The sequence below is a fragment of the Zootoca vivipara genome, chromosome Z2 (genome assembly GCF_965207765.1).
Source record: "Zootoca vivipara chromosome Z2, rZooViv2.hap1.1, whole genome shotgun sequence".
NCBI classification, from domain to species: Eukaryota; Metazoa; Chordata; class Lepidosauria; order Squamata; family Lacertidae; genus Zootoca; species Zootoca vivipara.
The window spans coordinates 1,459,693-1,480,916 of record NC_142585.1 but is presented as its reverse complement, the minus strand read 5'-3'; the positions used below and the strand labels follow the sequence as shown (position 1 = coordinate 1,480,916).

At 47.3% G+C, this 21,224-nt stretch overlaps 1 protein-coding gene across 17 annotated transcripts in view; it reads right to left on the bottom strand.

The window, feature by feature from the left end:
• Positions 1-21,224, bottom strand: part of DLG3 (discs large MAGUK scaffold protein 3) — a 158,202-nt gene that overhangs the window by 36,840 nt on the left and 100,138 nt on the right. For 6 of the 17 annotated variants that reach the window (XM_088665175.1, XM_088665180.1, XM_088665176.1 and 3 more), the window contains 2 exons: positions 17,290-17,446; positions 16,445-16,547 (listed from right to left, as the gene is read on the bottom strand). In XM_088665175.1, coding sequence (XP_088521301.1) covers positions 16,445-16,547; positions 17,290-17,446 — 260 coding nt within the window. Of the gene's footprint in view, positions 1-9,232; positions 9,301-9,848; positions 10,064-16,285; positions 16,548-16,826; positions 17,024-17,289; positions 17,447-18,727; positions 18,866-21,224 lie in introns of those variants that run through there. The other 11 variants (XM_088665171.1, XM_088665178.1, XM_088665172.1 and 8 more) reach the window with 6 other exon arrangements.

Here is a 21,224-nt window from a genome sequence, read left to right as displayed (position 1 = left end):
TGTACACTAGAGAAGTGGCATGTGTGTTATCCCAACTTGATTACCCACTTCAGGCTAATGTCACCCTAGCCAAGATGCAGAGCCTCCAGATACTGATGGACTCCCAGCAGCCCAGTGAGCATGCTCAATGGTCAGGAATGACAGGAGTTTTAATCCAATATCTAGACAGCCATAGATTCCACTCCTGCCCTAGCAACTGTGGAATACAGCTGGGTCTGAAGCAAGCAGAAAAGTAAATGAAGTTTTGAAAATCCTTTTAACCCAGGCTAAGATGAGACAGAATTTCCACTTGGTACTACCCTGATATCTAGCAGGGACTAGAACAGGTGGCGCTGTGGTTAAACCACTGAGCCTAGGGCTTGCTGATCAGAAGGTCGGCGGTTCGAATCCCTGTGACGGGGTGAGCTCCCGTTGCTTGGTCCCAGCTCCTGCCAACCTAGCAGTTCGAAAGCACGTCAAAATGCAAGTAGATAAATAGGAACCGCTACAGCGGGAAGGTAAACGGCGTTTCCATGTGCTGCTCTGGTTTGCCAGAAGCGGCTTTGTCATGCTGGCCACATGACCTGGAAGCTATACGCCGGCTCCCTCGGCCAATAATGCGAGATGAGCGCGCAACCCCAGAGTCGGTCACGACTGGACCTAATGGTCAGGGGTCCCTTAACCTTAACCTTAAAGATGAGACAGAATTTCCACTTGGTACTACCCTGATATCTAGCAGGGACTAGAACAGGCAAATGAGTTCAACAGAGGTGAAAATATGCTACCTTGTTCATGTTCAGAAAAACAGTCCCTGGATGACAATTCCATTGCTACCTAGTTTATCTATTCATAAACCCAAGCTAAGACTGACCACTCTCCTTCCAAACTGGCACATGAATATTTCCTGTGACAGAAAATACCACCTGTACTCAGCAGAAATAGCCAAGAGAAGGGTGGGGGAGGAAGTAGGTTTAACATTAACCACAGGCAAGTTTAGCATAAGCCTCTTACTGACACAGCAGCTCCCAGAGATTCTTTCTACCAAACACATCACTACTAGTAGTAGGTCCAATTCAGGTGTCAAGCAATATCCTTAAAAGTGCCACATAAAATTGGGCAGACATGGCTATTAACCTTCAGGTACAGTAGTAAGAGTGTAGGAGCCAGGAGGAACTCTTGGGCCCATTAATACATGCTAGCAACCAACAACTAAGCTTTTTAGAGTCACAGCAACTTAAAAGCAGCTTCCATAAAGACTCAGCAAGGCCCCCAAGGTCCTTATTCCATTTTTAAACAGAAATTTGGAGTTAAATAACCAGTCTTCAGGCTCTGCAGTTTGGCAAGTGCTTTACTTCCAGGCCCTGAGGCACAGAACAGTGCCTGTTCTCAAAGTTTCGCAGAATCTAGTAGCAGGAAACAGGGCAAGCAGGAAAAAGGGGCAAAACCAACTCAGTCCTACTGGATCCAAGAGCAAGGATTAGATAACACAGTGAAATGAAAGACATAAATAAAGAAGACAGGTCAGCCTCAAAAGCCAGAAAGGAATCAATCTCTAGGTAGAAGGAGCTGTCAGATACACAGGTAAGTACTGTAATGAGAGCCTCATTTTCATTGGGATGGTGGTGGATGAAGCTTGATATATGGTGAGTAGCCTGCACTTATCTATACCTATATCTATATCTATACCCTGGTGAAAGTCACAATTCCTTTTTTATAATAATAATAATAATAATAATAATAATAATAATAATATATTATTTATACTCTGCCCATCTGGCAGGGCTTCCCCAGTCACTCTGGGTGGCTCCCAACAGAATATTAAAAACATAATAAAACATCAAACATTAAAAACTTCCCCAAACAGGGGTTGAATTCAGATGTCTTCTAAAAGTTTGATACCGGTAGTTGTGACTTATACCCCTGCAAAGCAATAAGGCAGAGGTCAGCAACATAAGGCCCATAGGCTGGAAGCGGCCCATGAGGGTCGCTTAACCGTCCCATGAGCCGCCCCCGAACCAAGCCTCCTGCTCAGGGAGTCCCCGCACACTGTGGTAAACTGGTGCAGCGCAGTGCAGGGACTCTCTTGCACGGCTCTAGACTTCTGCACACGCCCAAATGCCGGAAATCGAGTCTGCACATGTCCATGGTGCCGGAAATTGCTTCTGCATGCCCAGACGCCAAAAATCAGTTCTGCGCAGGCGTGATTTCCGGCATCTGGGTATGCGCAGAAGTGATTTCCAGCGCTGCGGACATGCGCAGACGTGATTTCTGGCATCGCGCTGCGCCGGTCCAGCCCATGCCCAGTAAGCCTTGCCGACCCCTGCTATAAGGTATATATACATTTCCTACAAACATTCCCAGTCTTAATACCCCAATACAATAATATTTTATTATTTATACCCCGCCCATCTGGCTGGGTTTATCCAGCCACTCTGGGCGACTTCCAACTAAATATTAAAATACAGTAGTCTGTCAAACATTAAAAACTTCCCTAAACAGGGCTGCCTTCAGAAGTCAGCACTGCGGAAAAAAAGTTGTTTATTGCTTTTGTAATGTACAGTCATGGGAAAAAGAAAGTGCACCCTCTTTGAATTCTGTGGTTTTACATATAAGGACATAATAGCAATCATTTGTTCTTTAGCAGGTCTTAAAATTAGGTAAATACAACCTCAGGTTAACAACAGCACATGACATACACTGTGTCATAATTTATTCAACAGAAATAAAGCCAAGATGAAGAAAACATATGTGGAAAAACTAAGAACACCCTTACTGTTTCCAAAGGAATTAAGAGGCTAAGTAGCAGACAGGGGCTGCTAATCAAATGCCCTTGCTTAATTGATCATCAGCAAATGTACCCACCTTTATCAAAGCCAAAGTATTATCAGTTTGCTGGTCTGGAGCATTCAGGTGTGTTTTAACACAATGCCAAGGAGGAAAGACGACACAATGCTCTTAGAGAAGCAATTGGTGCTGCCCATGAAACACCTAAGGCCACCTCCAACCTATTTTAAGTCCATGATTCTACAGTGAGAAAGATTATTCAAAGGTGGAAAACATTCAAGACAGTTGTCAATCTTCTCAGAAGTGGATGTCCCAGAAAATTCACAAGATCAGACCATGCAATGCTCAGAGAAATTGTTAAAGTTGACAGTACAATTGGATAAAGACTGAACAAGTATGGTTTGCTTGGAAGGGTTTCCAGGAGAAAGCCTCATCTCTCTAAAAAGAACATGGCTACATGTCTTTGGTTTGCAAAGTTGCATCTGAACAAACCACAAGACTTCTGGAACAATGTCCTTTGGACAGATGAGACCAAAGTGGAGATGTTTGGCCATAATGCACAGGGCCACATTTAGCAAAAGCCAAACACAGCATATCAGCACAAGTGCCTTATACCAACCGTCAAGCACAGTGGTGGAGGAGTGATGATTTGGGCTTGTTTTGCAGCCACAGGAACTTTGCAGCCATTGACTTGACCATGAACTCATCTGTATACCAAAGAATTCTACAGTCAATTGGGTAGCCATCTGCCCAACACCTGAAGCTTGGCTGAAATTGGGTCATGCAACAGGACATGGATCCCAAGCACACCAGCAAATCTACAACAGAATGACTGAAAAAGAACAAAATCAAGGTGTTGCAATGGCCCAGTCAAAATCCAGACCTCAACCCAACCGAAAATGCTGTGCGGGACCTTGAGAGCTGTGCATAAACAAATGCCAGCAAGCCTCAATGAACTGAAGAAACATTATAAAGAAGAATGGGCCAAAATTCCTCCATAACTATGTGAGAGACGGATAAAGGCCTACAGACAACAATTACTTCAAGTAGATAAATAGGCAGGAAGGTAAACGGCGTTTCCGTGTGCTGCTCTGGTTCGACCAGAAGCGGCTTTGTCATGCTGGCCACATGACCTGGAAGCTGTGCGCTGGCTCCCTCGGCCAATAACGCGAGATGAGCGCCGCAACCCCAAAGTCGGTCACAACTGGACCTAATGGTCAGGGGTCCCTTTACCTTTTATTGCTGCTAAAACTATTGAATCATAAGCTATTGAATCATAAGGAGTACTTAGTTTTTCACATGTGGCTTTTCCATTTTGGCCTTATTTCGGTTTTAAAAAATCATGACACAGTGTATGTCATGTGCTGTTATTCATCTGAGGTTGTATTTGCTTAATTTTAAGACCTGCTAAGGAACAAATGATTGCTATTATGTCTTCATATGTAAAACCACAAAATTCAAAGAGGGCGCACCTTCATTTCCCCCATGTATAGTGTTGGAAACCTATTGCTTCAACAGCTACAAAATCAAGTTCACATTCTGAACTACTGTACTGCACAAGCTGCTAAAATCCTGTGGCACCTTGAGGATTGGAATGAAGCTTGTAAACACTTTTACTCCCCTGCTGCCTCTTGCATCTGCCATTAACTATGAGAGATAGCAGCAGCATGATGTGAAAGACTTGGTCTGTGAGGAGCTAGCAACTGACTGAGTATGAAGTAATATCTGCACTGGGATTATTTCTTCAGAGAGATACTGAAATCCAGAGATTAAACAGGCAAGGAGAAACTTGTATACACCTTTAATTCTCCCTAGCAACTCTTGTCTGTTTTACTGTATTGTATTTAAAACATTTTGTAAGTTGCCTCAATAACTTTGGGCTGTGAACAAGGTAGAAGCCTCTCAAATGAACAAAATGTAGGTGCTGGAACTTCAGTAAAAGAGATCATAAACCAGGCATCCCCAAACTGCGGCCCTCCAGATGTTTTGGCCTACAACTCCCATGATCCCTAGCTAAGAGTACCAGTGGTTAGGGATGATGGGAATTGTCGTCTAAAACATCTGGAGGGCCGAAGTTTGGGGATGCCTGTCATAAACCTTCCAAACAGCAGTGAGCCTTGGGGAAGAGAGGGCAGAAAACTTGCATTGCACCCTTTTTCAACAAAAGGCAAATTTAACTCTTATCAAATGCTTTCTGGGAAATAAAAAGTAGCCCAGCACTGGTATCTTCTATCCATGGCCAAAAACATGCTAAATGCTTCTGAAAGTTCAAAATGAGTTCAAGAACCTGGGTGTCATTACCCCTAACCCAGTCAGGAGAAATCTGTTTGTTCCAAGGTCTTCAAAGCCTCAGGTTCCTCAGTGCTATTGGATTGGAATCAATGGGGCTATTGTCCACATATCAACCCCCACACTTAGTTTTTGATGCCATGGTTTTGTGTATGCTGTAAACCCAACCCCCACTCTCCTGGATTTGTTTCTATGGTAAACCCAGCTAGTAAGGGAAGCAGTTGCTATATTAACCTCTAACTGGCTGCAAAGCTTCAGTATTAGGCTGAGCATCAAGCTGCATGAAGGTTTTTCATCCCACACTAACCACAGTAGTTTACTCACTCAGCTCAAGTTGACAGAGAGGTGCATTTTGACTGGGAGGGTTAATCTCTTCCTTTCTGCAGCTGACAGCATTTTAGCTGCAGGTTGAACACAGCAGAATTGCCACAAATGCAAGCCTGAGAAGTGAGCAGATTGAAAACCTCCTACCTCCAGTATACAATTTCATCATCAATGCTTGAAATGAATTGCCCACTGTGATAAAATTATGCAGACTGCTTTTTCTAAAGGCAGAACTGTTAGCCTATCAGGCTCACACTGTATTGTAAGACAGCAGCAAAGAATAAATGAATCTTTTCCCTGAAATAACTGCAAGTTTCAATACAATTAAAAGATTAAGAAAATACTATCCTTGTGACAGTTTTGGCCATACAGTACAGGTAGGTAGCCGTGTTGGTCTGACGTAGTTGAAACAAAATAAAAAATTCCTTCCAGCAGCATCTTAAAGACCAACTAAGTTTTTATTTTGGTATGAGCTTTCGTGTGCATGCACAATTCTTCAGATACAGAGATCTTGTTGACTATCTACAGTGTCTATTCCTGAACAGTAAGCCTCAAAGTAGCACTTGATGCCATATCTTATGTGCAGTGCCATTAGAATCACTACACCCTGAAGGAGGGATTGCAATTCCAAGGTAATGCCTGCTTCTTATGTTAGAAGACATATTTATATCCTGCCCATCTTCTTTGAGAAGTTTAGACTAAAAACTATCCACTTAAAATTATTTTCACTTGAGTTTTGCTAGCCATATAGTCCCACAGAGGTATCAGGATGTTCCTTCTACACTAATTGCTCTGGTTATATGCTCAGGGTACTGGGAGCAAGTGAGAACTTTTGTTTTGCTTTTCACAGTAATTATACCATCATTGACAAGCTCAGACCACTCTTTGATCCCTTTCCGGAGACTGAAAGGCACTGCTTCACTCAATCTTATAGCAGGGAAAAGAAACCAGATCAAGAAAAACTACAGGTTCTGACAGTAAGGGGTTTGTCTTCTTTTACTGCATGATCACATCCCTCAAAGGCTAACAAATACGGGCATGGGTATTTTAAAGGCTGAACACAGCTTATGGGTCAGTTCATATCTCCACTACTTCAATGCATTCAACTGCATTCCAAATATTCCATTGCCCAGTCTTCACACACTGCCAATTGTACATGAAGTTCCACTGCTATTTTACAATCCCATTATTTTCTGTTCTACCCACAGTAATGCCAATCCATGCTTGAGGGTTCCTCTTATTTATATGTTGAGTGCTAACACAAGTGCATGTTAAACTGCCTTAGAAATGCAGTATCATGTAACTGCAGGAAGGAGACATTCAGATCTATGCTAAAATTGGGTTTTTTAAAGTTGCCACCTTAAAACTTTTGATTTAACCACCCAGTTGGCCCTCAGCTACAAAGCCCATCTGCCCTAAAGTAATGAAGAATTCCACAAGCTCAGAAGTATGTCTCTTACATTCATGGCCACCACAGAGTCTTTTTGGTTTTAGACAGGTTCCCACTAGCCCAAAAACTAAATGCTGGGAGCAACATAGCTTCAGAAGGCCCTGAACAGCAAAATGTTTGCATACCTTCAGATGCTGCTGGCTTTTCTCAGAGGTCTCTGGTGCTATACTCTTCAGGATGGATGACATTTAAAATAACAAAGCTCCTTTTCACACTGAGTCTGGATACTAATGGAGCTGTCATTTAAACATATTATACAGTTCAGTAAGGCCAAACACTTCAAAGCCAAATGGCATTTCTAACATTTAGCTAGCAGCTGCTGTAAATCTCCAGCTCCATTTTTGCTGAACATAAGCACCCAACCCACATTGTGGCTCAGGTTACTTTACTAAATCTCACTTTGCAAATGAAACCTGAAATACAAGTGTACAAACCAACTTCCCTTTCTGCACTGGGAGGCAACACACATCATGGACTAGTCACTACACAGAAGCAAGTGATGGCTGTAATTGGCAGCTCTTCCCTGTTCAGTTTTTCTCTCTCCCTTACCAGGTATGCCTGCAGCACTTGTAGAATTTCTTCCACACCCTCTTTAAGGAGGAATGTAGTGGAATAGAACAGGATCAGAAAATATCCATGACCAAGTTACAGTGTACAGACACCCTTCCTAGAGAAAATAATGCATAAAACAGGAAGACACCTGTGACAAAATAGGTGAGGCCCTGTCAGGCAACACCTTTTGCTGTGCACTATTTAAGTTCCTGAACTAAGTGCAGCTAGAGGTCAGTAACATGCAAAGCTCAGAAACAGCAAATCCCAGTTGTTCAGGTTTTTCTCTGGAGAATCTCTGGATTACTCACCTTAGCAGCTGCTACTCGGTCTAATACAGCTAGCTCCGATTGCTCTCACCCCACCCGCTACTACTTTGTGAGGGGATTAAATACACAACCTCCTATTTTTAAAATGTTGTTGCATTCAGTGTGATTCAAGCACAAGTTCAGTGTTCAGTTGGCCATCTCTCTCTCTCTCTCTCTCTCTCTCTCTCTCTCTCTTTGTGATCAGCAGCTCCTTCTCCCTAGCCACTTACTCCAATCTGAAAGTGGCTGGCTTCGGTCAGTGAAATACTATACTGTATACATAACTAATGATACTGCAACCAGCCTTTGCATCCTTGAATCTTTCAGCAAGGATCTGATTAAAGACAGGTAACCAACAACCACAGTTCTGCCCAAAATACTGTAAATTGGTCCCTACTCCTAGTCAGTTCTTGAGCTTTACAACCAAATATTTATCACAGGCATTGAATAGCCACTGGTTTTGAAAGGGGAAGACTACGGACTGTGTAACAAATTCTCTTTGGGAATAGCACAACCACTATTCAAACACTACCAAGTCCCACAACTCACATCAAATTTGCACCAAGTACATACACCAAGACAGACCACTGGCTACACCACACACACACTTGGACGCAGGCCACACACTAATCCCAATTGCAAGGACTAAGCTCTCCAAGAAAAGGAGACACCTGTTGCCTTTATGTGCACTATACAGCTTGAGCCTGGCACAAGACAAAGGAGGCACTGTTCCTTACAATGCAAAGGCTATTCATGGGCACAGTGGTCCCCCAAGAAGCTCCTTCAGCTCATTGCCATTGGGTACTACTTCCAAACACAGGAAAGGCTGGTCTCTGCTAGTCGAACCTGTAGAACCAACCGTCATCCCTACTGGCTGCCACCGGCCTCTTTTACTGGCCTCTCTTAACTCCAGCCTCAGTTAGCCACCTACAATCCTTTGCAGCCTGCCCTCCCTCCAGCTTGCCATGCAACCTATTCTGCCATTGTTTTTTTTTTTAAGCACAGATTGAAAGGGGACTTGCAGAAGGGCGAGATTGCCTCTCAGGTCCAAGCAAGCCAATTTGTTTCCTCCCTCTCAATTTGTCCCTTCCCTGGGAGGAAAGGAACGTAGTTCAGTGACCAGCAGCTGCCAGTCAGTGCCAAGCAGGCATTTGGCTGATTAACGTCCTGTGGCCTTTAAAACGTGTTTGTGGGAGGGGGGGCATTGTTTTGTTTTTATCTTATTATGTTTTCTGGTGCTCTCATTTTTTATTTCTGTGTTGCAAATTGCCCTAGGATTTTCGAATGAAGGGCAGTATACAAATTAATAACGATAAGCAAAACTGAGCCAGATAGACCAATGGTCTGACTCGCCACAAGGCTCCTTTAGGGGCACCAGCTGGCAGAGGGCGATTAACCATATTCACAACAACCATGCCATATATATATACACACACACACACACATATATATACACATACACACACACACACACAAACTACATACACTCATCAGTGCAGTGCAGCAGCTAAGCATCCCAAAGGAGGACTTCAGGGTCGAAATCGCTCACCTTATTTGCTGGGGCTACTCGAGCCACGGGTGAGAGAGCCCTTTCTTTCAGCCCAGCCTACCTCGCAGGGCTGCTGCATTTGGAGAGCCGCGCGGGGCGGGGGAGAGAGAGAGGCGGAGATAAAAGGACAGATACGTCGCCTCAACCTTCCCGAGGAGTAAGAAAGGAGTAGAAAAGGCAGGGTCCGCCGCAGAATGACTGAGTGTTAAGTACCTGTAATTAAATCCACCTTGGAGAGGCGCTCGAATCACCCCTCGCCAGCATGTGCCGCCCGCCCCCTTCCCGCAAACGCCTGGCTTAACAACAACAGTAATAGCATTATTATTATTATTATTATTATTATTATTATTATTATTATTATTATTATTATTATACACACACCCCACACACCCTTGAGCCTGAGGGAGCTCGCAGGCGGATCGCCTCAAGGAGACTTAAGGGAATAAATGGGACACCGCCGGCCGGGGCCATCTGGCCACAGTCCGGGAGGAGCGGTCAGTTTCAACGCGATCGCCCCCCCGCCGCCGACAGGGATCGGGGCCAGGCGCTCACTCGCCTCCCAGGCTACTCTGTGGGGCGCTCACCCCCCCCCCCCGCTGTCTATTCCTTCACTTACAACAGGAGCGGGGCTTCTTTTTTTCAAAAAGGGATCCTCCTTTACCTGCCGCGGCGCCTTCCCGCATTAGCGGCAGCTCCTCCCACCCACCCACGCACCCACCCACCGCCCAGCCCACCCTACCCTACCCTGGCCGGGCCCCTGGGCATCGCACAAAGCGAAGCCACCCGCACGGGCGGGAACGCCGAAGCCCCGCCTCCGCAGCCGGCTTCGTCCAACTGGAGGCCCGGCCCTCCCCGCTCTGTCCAGTCGCGGGAGGCCCTTCCTCAACGCAAGCGCCACCCTCCCGTGTGCCGAGCCTTTGCCCAATCGCCGCGCGAGCTCTCACTGAGGCCTGCCCCCCCCGCCCGCCCAATCGCAAGCCTGCGCTCCTTCACACATGTCCCGCCCGCCGGTTACGAGTACGTCCAGGAACCAATCCCAACCCCGCCGCAAAGACGGCCCCGCCCTCCTCCTCCAAGTGCCACTTCCGATACTCCGCTTAGCGCTAAGGTCATCGTCCCTGCTTCTCACCTCAACCTCCGTCTACTGACCCACCGCCTCTGACACGTCAATCAATGACCGCCTCCGCAATGACTAGCGCCTATCCTCCAATAACTCTGTTGCGCCCTGTGTCCGCAGACCCTTTCCCCCCACATTGGATGCGTATTAATGCAAAAAAAGGTAAAGGACCCATGGGCGTACCCAGCGAGGGGCAGGGGGCAAAAATAATGTATTTTACGGACCATAACCCGCACTTTTCCCCTCCGAAAACTGAAGGTGGAAAGTCTCTGCGGGTTATGGAAATCGGGCTGTTTCCGCCCCCTCCGCGGCTGCAGCCAGCGACAGGGAGGGGGGGAGCAGCCTGCCTGAGCTGGGGGTGGGGGGCGGACGGGAGCTCCTTCCTTCCTTCCTTCCTTCCTTCCTTCCTTCCTTCCTTCCTTCCTTCCTTCCTTCCTTCCTTCCTTCCTTCCTTCCTTCCTTCCTTCCTTCCTTCCTTCCTTCCTTCCTTCCTTCCTTCCTTCCTTCCTTCCTTCCTTCCTTCCTTCCTTCCTTCTCTCTCTCACACCAACCCTCCCTCCCTCCCTCCCTTCTCTGTCTTCCCTCCCTCCTTCCTTCCCTCTCTTCCCCTCCCCCGTTTTGATCCTGGGTACGCCCCTTGACCATTAGGTCCAGTCACGAACAACTCTGGGGTTGCGGCGCTCATCTTGCGTTATTGGCTGAGGGAGCCAATGTTTTTCCGCAGGCAGTTTTTCCGGGTCATGTGGCCAGCATGACTAAGCCGCTTCTGGCGAACAAGAGCAGCGCACGGAAACACCGTTTTTTGGCAAGCCCTAGGCATACATACGAGCTAATGGGAGATGGTTGCCACAGCTCCTGTGCAACTGTTAGGCAGCAGGCAAATAAAGCAAGAGATGCGGTTTCCCCCAGGATTCATTTTCAAACCTCTGGAAAGCTTGACCTGTGGAACTTCTTCCTGCTATACAGCTGTTTGAGGCACCGAAAGCCGGGCGGGAGAAAGATGGCAACTCCAACCCCCCCCCCCCCGCCCATCACTGAACCATTAAAACAAGACTATTACCGTGTTTCTCCAAAAGTAAGACACCATCTTATATTTATTTTTCCTCAAAAAAACAACGGTGGCTTATTTTCAGGGGATTTCTTATTCTTTTTATTAAGTATGGTACAGTTTAACCTACAAGGTTAAACTGCCTATCACGATGGCTTATTTTCAGGGTATGGTTTATTTTCAGAGAAACACGGTAGGGATGCAGGTGGCGCTGTGGGTTAAACCATAGAGCCTAGGGCTTGCTGATCAGAAGGTTGGATGTTCAAATCCCTGCGATGGGGTAAGCTCCTGTTGCTCAGTCCCAGCCCCTGCCAACCTAGCAGTTCGAAAGCACGTCAAAGTGCAAGTAGATAAATAGGTACCGCTCCAAGCGGGAAGGTAAACAGTATTTCCGTGCACTGCTCTGGTTCGCCAGAAGTAGCTTTGTCATGCTGGCCACATGACCCGGAAAAACTGTCTGCGGACAAACGTCGGCTCCCTGGGCCAATAACGCGAGATGAGCGCTGCAAGCCCAGAGTCAGTCACAACTGGACCTAATGGTCAGGGGTCCCTTTACCTTTAACTGCCTCCTGTGCAATAAAACTCTGAAGTCCAATTATTGTTGCTGTTTCAACGTGAAACCCTTCTCATTCATAGCGTCACCCCTTCCACCCCACATGTTTATCAAAAGCATTTTTATCCCATTTCTTAATAACAAAACACAAATTTCATAACTCATAAGTAAATTGGGAGGGGGGTGGGGATACTCAACTCTAAGCAACAGCAAAGGATCAGGCACAACATTTGCAAAACACATGGCTCAGGGCTGGTGCAAGACATTTTGGCACCTGAGGTGAACCACAAAATAGCGCACACACCCCTCCAACGAAGAAGGGACAAGTGAAGGTCTACACTGGGAACAAGGGGAGAATAAAGACTAAGATCTGCTGCCGCTGTGGATCGTCGCCTTGCTTAATGCGTGGGCTGGCCTCTATATGGCTGAATTGTAAAGAGGGACCAAGTACATTCTCCAGACAGGGGTCACAGAGACAGGAATGGAATATAAAGCTCTCTGGGGCTATTACCGGTAGCTGAGATCTTTGTGTTTCCCTCCATCCTTGGAGGCAGTACCAGAATCACAAGTCATCAGAGCCCTCTGGTCCTGCCTGCAGTCTTCCAACAGGGATCTGTTGGTCTGCTTGAACTTGAAAAGCTTTTGGCATCAACTAGCAGCCAGGCTTTCCTTAAGTTCTCTAACCTGCAGCCCCACACCTTGCAGGGCTCATGCCGTGGTGGACCATACAGTGGTACCTCGGTTTATGAACACAATTGGTTCCGGAAGTCTGTTCATAAACCGAAGCATTCATAAACCGAAGCGAACTTTCCCATTGAAAGTAAGTTCAAGAAGGATATTGAAAAGCTGGAACGTGTCCAGAGGAGGGCAACCAAAATGGTCAAAGGCCTGGAAACGATGCCTTATGAGGAATGGCTTAGGGAGCTGGGCATGTTTAGCCTGGAGAAGAGAAGGATAAGGGGTGATATGATAGCCATGTTCAAATATATAAAAGTATATCATATAGAGGAGGGAGAAAGGTGGTTTTCTGCTGCTTCAGAGAAGCGGACACAGAGCAATGGATTCAAACTACAAGAAAGAAGATTCCACCTAAACATTAGGAAGAACTTCCTGACAGTAAGAGCTGTTCGGCAGTGGAATTTGCTGCCAAGGACTGTGGTGGAGTCTCCTTCTCTGGAGGTCTTTAAGTGGAGGCTTGACAGCCATCTGTCAGGAATGCTTTGATGGTGTTTCCTGCTTGGCAGGGGGTTGGACTGGATGGCCCTTGTGGTCTCTTCCAACTCTATGATTCTAAGTTCCTGACTCAAAGAAAGTGGCAGGAAAAGAATAAAAAGCAAGCCAGAGCAGGTTCACACAGTCCACGTTTAAAGCATGGAAGGGAAAAATAGGCAAATTATCTCGATCCCCACTAACACCCCTGGCCTATCACCTACTATTCCAACACACAGCACAAAACCTCCAGATTAAAACATGGCAAGCCAAAGGCATACACTGTCTAGAAGGCTTCTACAAAAACAACAAACCCGTACCAACACAAAAGATACAAGACAAGCTAGGGGAAAGACAAACCAAGACAAACCTTGGCTAGCACACCATCAACTACTGGTACATGGCTTGTTAAACAATCCAGCAGTAAAATCAGCAGCCACTGGGGCCCTTGATCAGCTTCGAAAACGTTCTCCTGACAGCAGGGGGACATGGCAAAGGGATTGTTTCCACAATATATAAAATGCTGCTCCAAAATTCCACAAACCATGACACAGTCAAACAACAATGGGAGCATGCCATAGGCTATGAAATTAATCCCACTCAATGGATTAGAATGTGTTCTAAACCTCCCTTTGTCCATATCAGCCAAAATAAGGAAACTCTCTGAAACTCACTTATAGGTGGTACTTAACACCACGGAAACTGGCATTGATACGCTCAAGAACCTTACCAAGATGTTGGAGAGGCTGCACCTCTACATGTGGAGGGAATGTCCTAAAATTCAACCCTTCTGAATAGCAGTCCTTCAAGAGATATGCAAAATAACTAAATAGGTATTAGAAGTCACCCCAGAACTGGCCTTACTCAACATTGTCCAAGTTAATAATGCCCACTCACATGATAAGGAGCTCATAACCCCCTACTCTCAGCAGCCAGAAGCCTCATAGCCAGACACTGGAGAGATCTGTCGGGAGTAAACATGAGCCAATGGTATCAAATTGTATGGTAAACAGCCTTATAGTGGTACCTTGGTTTTCGAACGTATTCTGTTCCAGAAGACCATTCGAGTTCTGAAACGTTTGAAAACCAAAAACTCAATATGGAAGCCTCAAAACGGAAAACTCAAAACGGAAAACTCAAACAGGAAGCAGCCTCAGAAGTTCGACTTCCAAGGTGCGTTCGAAAATGGAAGCATTTACTTCTTATTTTTAAAAGTAATTTTTATTCATTTTCCATTAATAACAAGAAAAAAGAAATAGCATAAAAAACAAAAAACAAAAATATAAAAAGAAAAAAGAAAAATACACGCAAAAAAGAAAAATCTCTTGATTCTAACCATTACCATAAATCTTTAGACTTCCCCCGTTCCCTCCCCCTCTGGGTTCCCTATTAATTATCCTTACAGCAGTTTTCACATTATTTTCATACATCATATATCCATTTACATATTTCCAATTTTACTACCTTATACATATGATTATATAATTATTTATTCAATTTCTATTCATTCCAAATCCTCACCTTAATTCAATTCTAATTCATCATATTTATATCTCATACTTCTTCTCTTAACTTATTATTTTTTATCAGGAATGCAATATATTTTAAATCATAAATGATCTATTTTATTTTTATTTTTTCCTTTTATATTTAAAATCATTCCCCCCCCCTACTTCTGAAGCCGAATCCTCAGGACAATCTAATGAATTCCATTTGTCGTACCCAGTTCAAACCATACATATCCAACCATTAAAAATAATCTTTACATAATCATCCCACTCCCACCTTTTCCCATATCCACCTCCAGCCTTCCTTCCACAAGATCTGCCTACCCTTTCTCGCTGCACCTGTTACCCCATCCCTCTCCTCCGGAAGCATTTACTTCTGGGTTTATGGTGTTCCGAGTTCAGAGACGTTAGTCAACAGAGACGTTCAAAAACCGAGGTAACACTGTACTAGAAAAACTAACCAATAAACTGAAACTGACATGGGGACAAATAGAAGAGGACGCCTTCAACCCAGTATGGCTCCCCTTTATCACATACACAGCACAACAAGACGACAAGAATCATATGAATCAATCTGGCTTACCTGACCCAACAATCCTCACCTCCTGTCACACGACCAAGGAAATGTAATAAACGAATAGAAAGAGAACCTACCCAGCTGACGCTGACACAAAACCCCACATGCACGCTATACAAAAGAATACGAGCCTCACCACCCCACCCTGCCTCTCCCCACTCCTCTTCCCCAACCTTATACTGTACTCAACACTAAGGTCTCACAACAAATGTAACTGATTTGTAAGAAAGAATGTACAACCTGAAAAAGACATGTACGAAGAAAATATTTAATAAAAATAAATTTAATAATAATAATAATAATAATAATAATAATAATAATACAAGCCAGAAGTGATGCTCAGCAACACCAACCTTGTGTTGCGGTTACGGCTAGTGATCCCTGCAGAAACTGGGTGGAAGAAGTCCCCAACCATCAACTGATGGGCAAGGGAGTTCAAGGCTGCTGGTTCAGCTCTGTGCCATTGACTTCCCTGTGGAGAAATCCCTGCAGGAAGCAGTTGAGGCAAATTTGTAGGGAAGTGATTTCAACCCTGCTTTCTTTGGGGACTGGCAACCTGGCTGAGCTTGCTGGTGGGGCTCGGATAAGCAGCCAAGGCAGCAATGCCTCTACCTGCTCCTTTTCAGTATCACAAATGGAGAAAATGGTTTGGGGGGATTAATTGGGACATGTGCCAATAGTTCCCCATCCTGAGCTACAGAGATCCAACCTTATTTTTCCAGCCTAGGAACATGCAGTGTGATTACCAAGGCCAAAGTCCACATCCCCGCACTGCCAATCTGCCAGTTCCTTCTTTCAACAAATCTCAGGCACTGCAGAGACTCCAGGTTAAAGGGCCCAGGGTTAAAATCCCCACTCAGCCATGAAACTCACTGGGTGACCTTGGGCTAGTCCCTGCCTCTCAGCCTAACCTACCTCACAGAGTTATTGTGAGGAAATGCTGGGAAGGATAGAGTTCTGTGCACCACCTTGAGCTCCTGGGAAGGAAGGTGGGATAGGAATGAAATAAACCAGCAAATCCTGACTTGGAGGCATGCTCACCTAGCATTTGCCAGCCCAGAAGGCTGGCTGTCCTCTCAGAACTTTGGCCGAATATGACTTGGCACCAGGGCACACAACTCAAAGGGCAATCCTGGTTCTTGTGAAAGGTTCCGGGGGGGGGGGGCAGGTTGGAGGGGGTCCCTCCTGGGAGTTTCCTACCTTCAGGTCTGTACTGGGCTACAATGGTGACCGTCTGCCCAGCCCTCTTCAAGGCAGCTGCTGCTTGTTCGTGGGTCGCGTTCCGGAGATTGACGCCATTCACCTGGACAAACAGACCCCGCCTCTGTCAGCTCACCTTGAAAGGGGGAAGCTGGTGCCACCTGCTCTTCCTATGATGGCACTGCACACTTATTTCCCACCATGCAACATTCCACCCCACCCCACCCCACCCCCCGCCCTGCCACAGCCCCACACCAACCCTCTCAATCCCCCATAGCTGCACATCCCAGGCCCCTCCTGCACCCAAAATGCTGGGAGCAACTTGTCTCGGGTGCTCAGCTGCATGCAAATGCCACAGCTTCTCAGGAAGTGAAAACCAGACCTGGCCAAGCTTGGTTGTTTCTTCCTGGAGGTGGCCTCCCCGGCCTGTGTGCACTTTCGGTGCATTTAAGGGGCAAGCGTTACGCTGCAGGGCCCCGTACACAGGCTCCATTGAAGCTCAAGCTGGAAGGTTCGGCTGCGTGTTGGTTTTTTTCCTCCCTCTTCTCGGAGTGAAGAGGAAGTAAGCTTCCACAACGCTGGGCTGAGCTAAGCCAGACCGGTCTGGTGAGCTGCTCTGTGTGGGTTAACACCTTAGTGCCTGGGGCAGAATCTCTCCAGTCCTAGAGAAGGGCTGAAGGATAGGCTGGGGGGCGGGGGAGGCAGGTGCTCCCACCTGCTTGCTTCCCAGTTCAGAGGTCAGCAGCAACTGTGTACCAGAGCCCAGAGAACTCTCCAAATCCACCTCCTCGCATTAAATAAGACCTCAGAGCAACACCAGTAAAGGGGCCTCATGTTCCACTCACCGAGAGGATGCGGTCTCCACGCCGTAGCTCCCCACTCAAGTCTGCTGGGCCCCCTGCCAGGATGAAGGAGACGAAGATGCCCTCACCATCTTCACCCCCCACAATGTTGAAGCCCAAGCCTGTGGAGCCTTTATGTAAGGTGATCTTCCGGGGCTCCCTGTAAAGGACAGAGGGCAAACATGAAGAGGATATATAGCCGGGGCCAGAGTCAGGGCCCACCTGAACATTATCCAACATCCCACGTGCAACACACAGTTAGCACCCAACAACTGGTACCCTCTCTGATCAACCGGTAGAGCTGCAACCATGACCTAAAATCTCAAAAATGCATTGTAGGGCAACACCTTTAATAAGGCCCTTTAATATTGTCCTAATGTATGTGTGTATGTATGTATGTATGTATGTATGTATGTATGTATGTATGTATGTATGTATGTATACGGGCCAACGGAGTTACATTTTACTTTTCAAAGCCGAAACAAATTGCCAGTATGGAGAATGAACTGGAAAGAGTGCAATAACAGGAACTTTCCTACCTCTCCATCTCATGGGAAGCAGATACCATTTCTCTGGCTTGACTGGCTGGTCTTATGCATGATCCTATATCTCTGGGCAGTTATGCTATGTGCAGAAAGATTAGTCCCCACTTCTGCACCAAGAAAAGCGAAATTCTGTGTCTGGTGTAAATGATGCAAAGGTGTATATTTTGCAGAATATATTCTTCTTTTGCTGCTGCTGGTGGTGTTGGTCGCAGAAGGAAACAAAGTAAAGACACTACCTGTGTCTTAAGGAGAAGGTTCGGGAATGGGAGGTTGGGAGAGGAATATTGTGAGGCAGGATTCCTTTAGGTGCCAGAGATAAAGGAGGGAAGGTGTGGCTTCTCTTCGCAGTCCCTCCAGTGACAGCCTAAAAGGGAGCTGGAAAAATACCCCACCCCTTTCTGAGACCTTCCAGTGCCCTTGTAGCAAATATATAGAAAGCAGAATGCAAGCAACAAGATTCCATCCACCCCTTTGGCACATAAATCAACAAAGACCAACTCTGAAGTGCCCCCCTTTGCTGCCACACAGCCATTCCTTCCTCCCCCTGATGCATGCAGACTTCCAGCCCTACCCCTTTCACTTTGCAGCCCTCAAAGCTGGAAGCCCCTCATACAACCCCATTGCTCACTAGCTCTGCCTCTTCCTTTCTCTGGACAAATGAAGGTGCAATCTTAGGGCCCTGTTACCTTGACCCTCTCTGCAGTGCCAAGTCCTGGGCTGGAAGAGGCAGGTGTACCCCAGGAGGTTTTCTGGAAGCAGCACTGTACCCAATGAGCAGCCAACTGACCCCAGGGATTGTGACCAAGGTTTGGACCATGCCCCTGCTTGCCCACCCAGCAAGGGGCCTTACAGACCCTCCTCCCCAAGAACAAGTACAGAACAGAGAGCCTTGGTACCTGGTCCTTCTTTTGTGCCTGGCAATGGATTGCTGCTGGAAAGGGCGTTTCCCATAAGACATGGAGGAAGAGACATTGACGGTGATCATGGTGGCAGCTTCTCTGAGTGTGCAGACTTGGGAGCACAGCAGCAGCAGCCTGCATTTTATCTGAGCTTCTCCCAGCCCTCCCTCCTCTGTCCTGCTTGCAAGGGGGGGGGGGGCTACAAGAGCCATCATGGAAAGGTTGAGATGAACCAGACTCCAGCAAGCCCATGGAGTTGGGAGAAGGCATGCCAGGCGCCATTAACCCCTCCTTCCCTAGCAGTCTTTGTGCCACGCAAATGGAAAAGGTGGAGAATGGAGTTTTTAGGGGATTGTTCTGCAAGCTCCTGCCCTTTCTGAGTGTTATGTACTAAGTTTGGATCCTAGAACAATGGGCAGGTAGGATCCTGGAATGCAACAACTGATTGGCTTGCAGGAGAAGACCAATCAGGCTCCAGGAGGAAGTTAATCAGTCTATTAGGCTGGTAGGATTGTAGAATGCAAAAACTGATTGGTCTGCAGGAAAAGACCAATCAGGCTCCAGGAGGAAAGCAGAATCAGCCAATCAGATGGAACCCATTGTGTAAATAAATGTATATAAAAGCCTGAGGGACAATTCAATCAGTTTTACAAGCTGCAAAGAGCACCTAAGGATAAGGTGGAACTCCAGGCCTTCTTGGGACTATTGAACTTTTACCATGCTTTCTTACCCCACAAGGCAGCGGTACGGAGCCCCTACACAGACTGTTAGACAAGTGGGCCCCGTGGGTGTGGGGGCAGCTCCAGGAGGCCACATTCCAAGCAGTCAAAGACCTGCTCATCTCGAACTCAATCCTGGCACACTTTGATGAGAGGTTGCTGGTGGTGCTGGCATGCGACGCCTTGCCCTACGGTGCCAGCGCTGTCCTAGACCACCAACTTCTGGGTGGAAGAGAGGTATCGGTGGCTTACTTTCCCAGACCCTCTCCACAGCTGAGAGGAACTATTCACAAATAGACAAAGAGGGCCTGGCAATCATGAAGGGAGTAAAGAAATTTCACGATTTCTTTTATGGGCACCCCTTTACCGTGGAGACTGACCACAAGCCACCGCTTGGCCTATTTGCCACCGAGAAACAGACACCTCAAGTACTGTCATCCCGCATCCTCAGGTGGTTGATTTTCCTCATCGGCTACCAGTATACACTGGTCCACTGGCCCAGGAAGGTGATGGGCCACACGGACACCCTCAGCAGACTGCCACTACCTGAGACCAGCCCCAACCCAAACACCCGCACATGATGTCATGAGCCTGGAACAGCTTCTCAACCGCCTCATTCAGGCGCCGGAAGTAGCACACCACTCCATGAAGTACAGGATCATCTCCGGGGTCCTGGACTGGGTGTGGCGGGGATGGCCCAATAGCAACCCTGGGCCGGAATTTGCAAGCTATATTACCCGCAAACACGAACTGTCAGCCCACAAGGGGTGCCTGTTATGGGGAAGCAGGGTGGTCGTTCTCCAGCTTCTTTGCCAAAAGGTCCTCACAGCCCTACAGGAAACACACCCAGGGGTAGTGAGAATGAAGGCCCTTGCAAGGAGCTATGTGTGGTGGCAGGGAATCGATGGGGAGATAGAGGCCTGGGTTAAATACTGCCAGACCTGCCGGGAGTCCTGCCCAGATCCCCCATGGGCCCCCATCCAACCCTGGGAGTCCGCCCGAGCGCCGTGGTCCCAACTGGATGTGGACTTCACTGGCCCCTTCCAGGGAAGGACATTCTTCGTAGTGGTGGACTCATACTCCAAGTGGCTGGAGGTTGCAAAGGTACCACCCACTTCCACAGCTGCGGCCATCCGAGTACTACGTAGGCTGTTCGTGACCCATGGGCTCCCTGACACCCTCGTCTCGGACAATGGAACAGCATTCATGTCAGAGGAGTTCCAGACCTTCACAATGCAAAACCCCATCCGCCATGCATGATAGGCACCGTTACACCCCACCACCAATGGCCAAGCAGAGTGCATGGTGCGGACCACCAAGGATGCCCTCCACTGCATGACATAAGGGGACTGGGAGTACCACCTCACTGCATTTCTCCTAGCCCAGCATAGCACCCCCAGCACAACGACCGGCTGGAGCCCAGCGGAACTACTCATGGGCCGGCGTCTAACAACAAGACTGGACCGCCTTCACCCTGACAGGGCCCAGGACAAGGCAGCAGTGGGGGAATGTAGGAACCCCAAGACCTTCTAGCCATGCAACCCAGTGTACGCAAAGAACTTCGGGGCGGGCCTGGCATGGGTACCCGCCACAGTCACCAGGGCGACCAGCCCCATGTCGTATGAGGTGCTAACAGAGGGGGGCAAGCCTGACACCACCCCTACGATTAACTACGGCAACGATTTCTGGGGGGGGGGAACTGCAAGGAGGGCTGGACAGAGGAATCCCAAGGGGATAGCAGAAGGGTGAGGCCCATAGAGCAGGAGGAGCGGGCA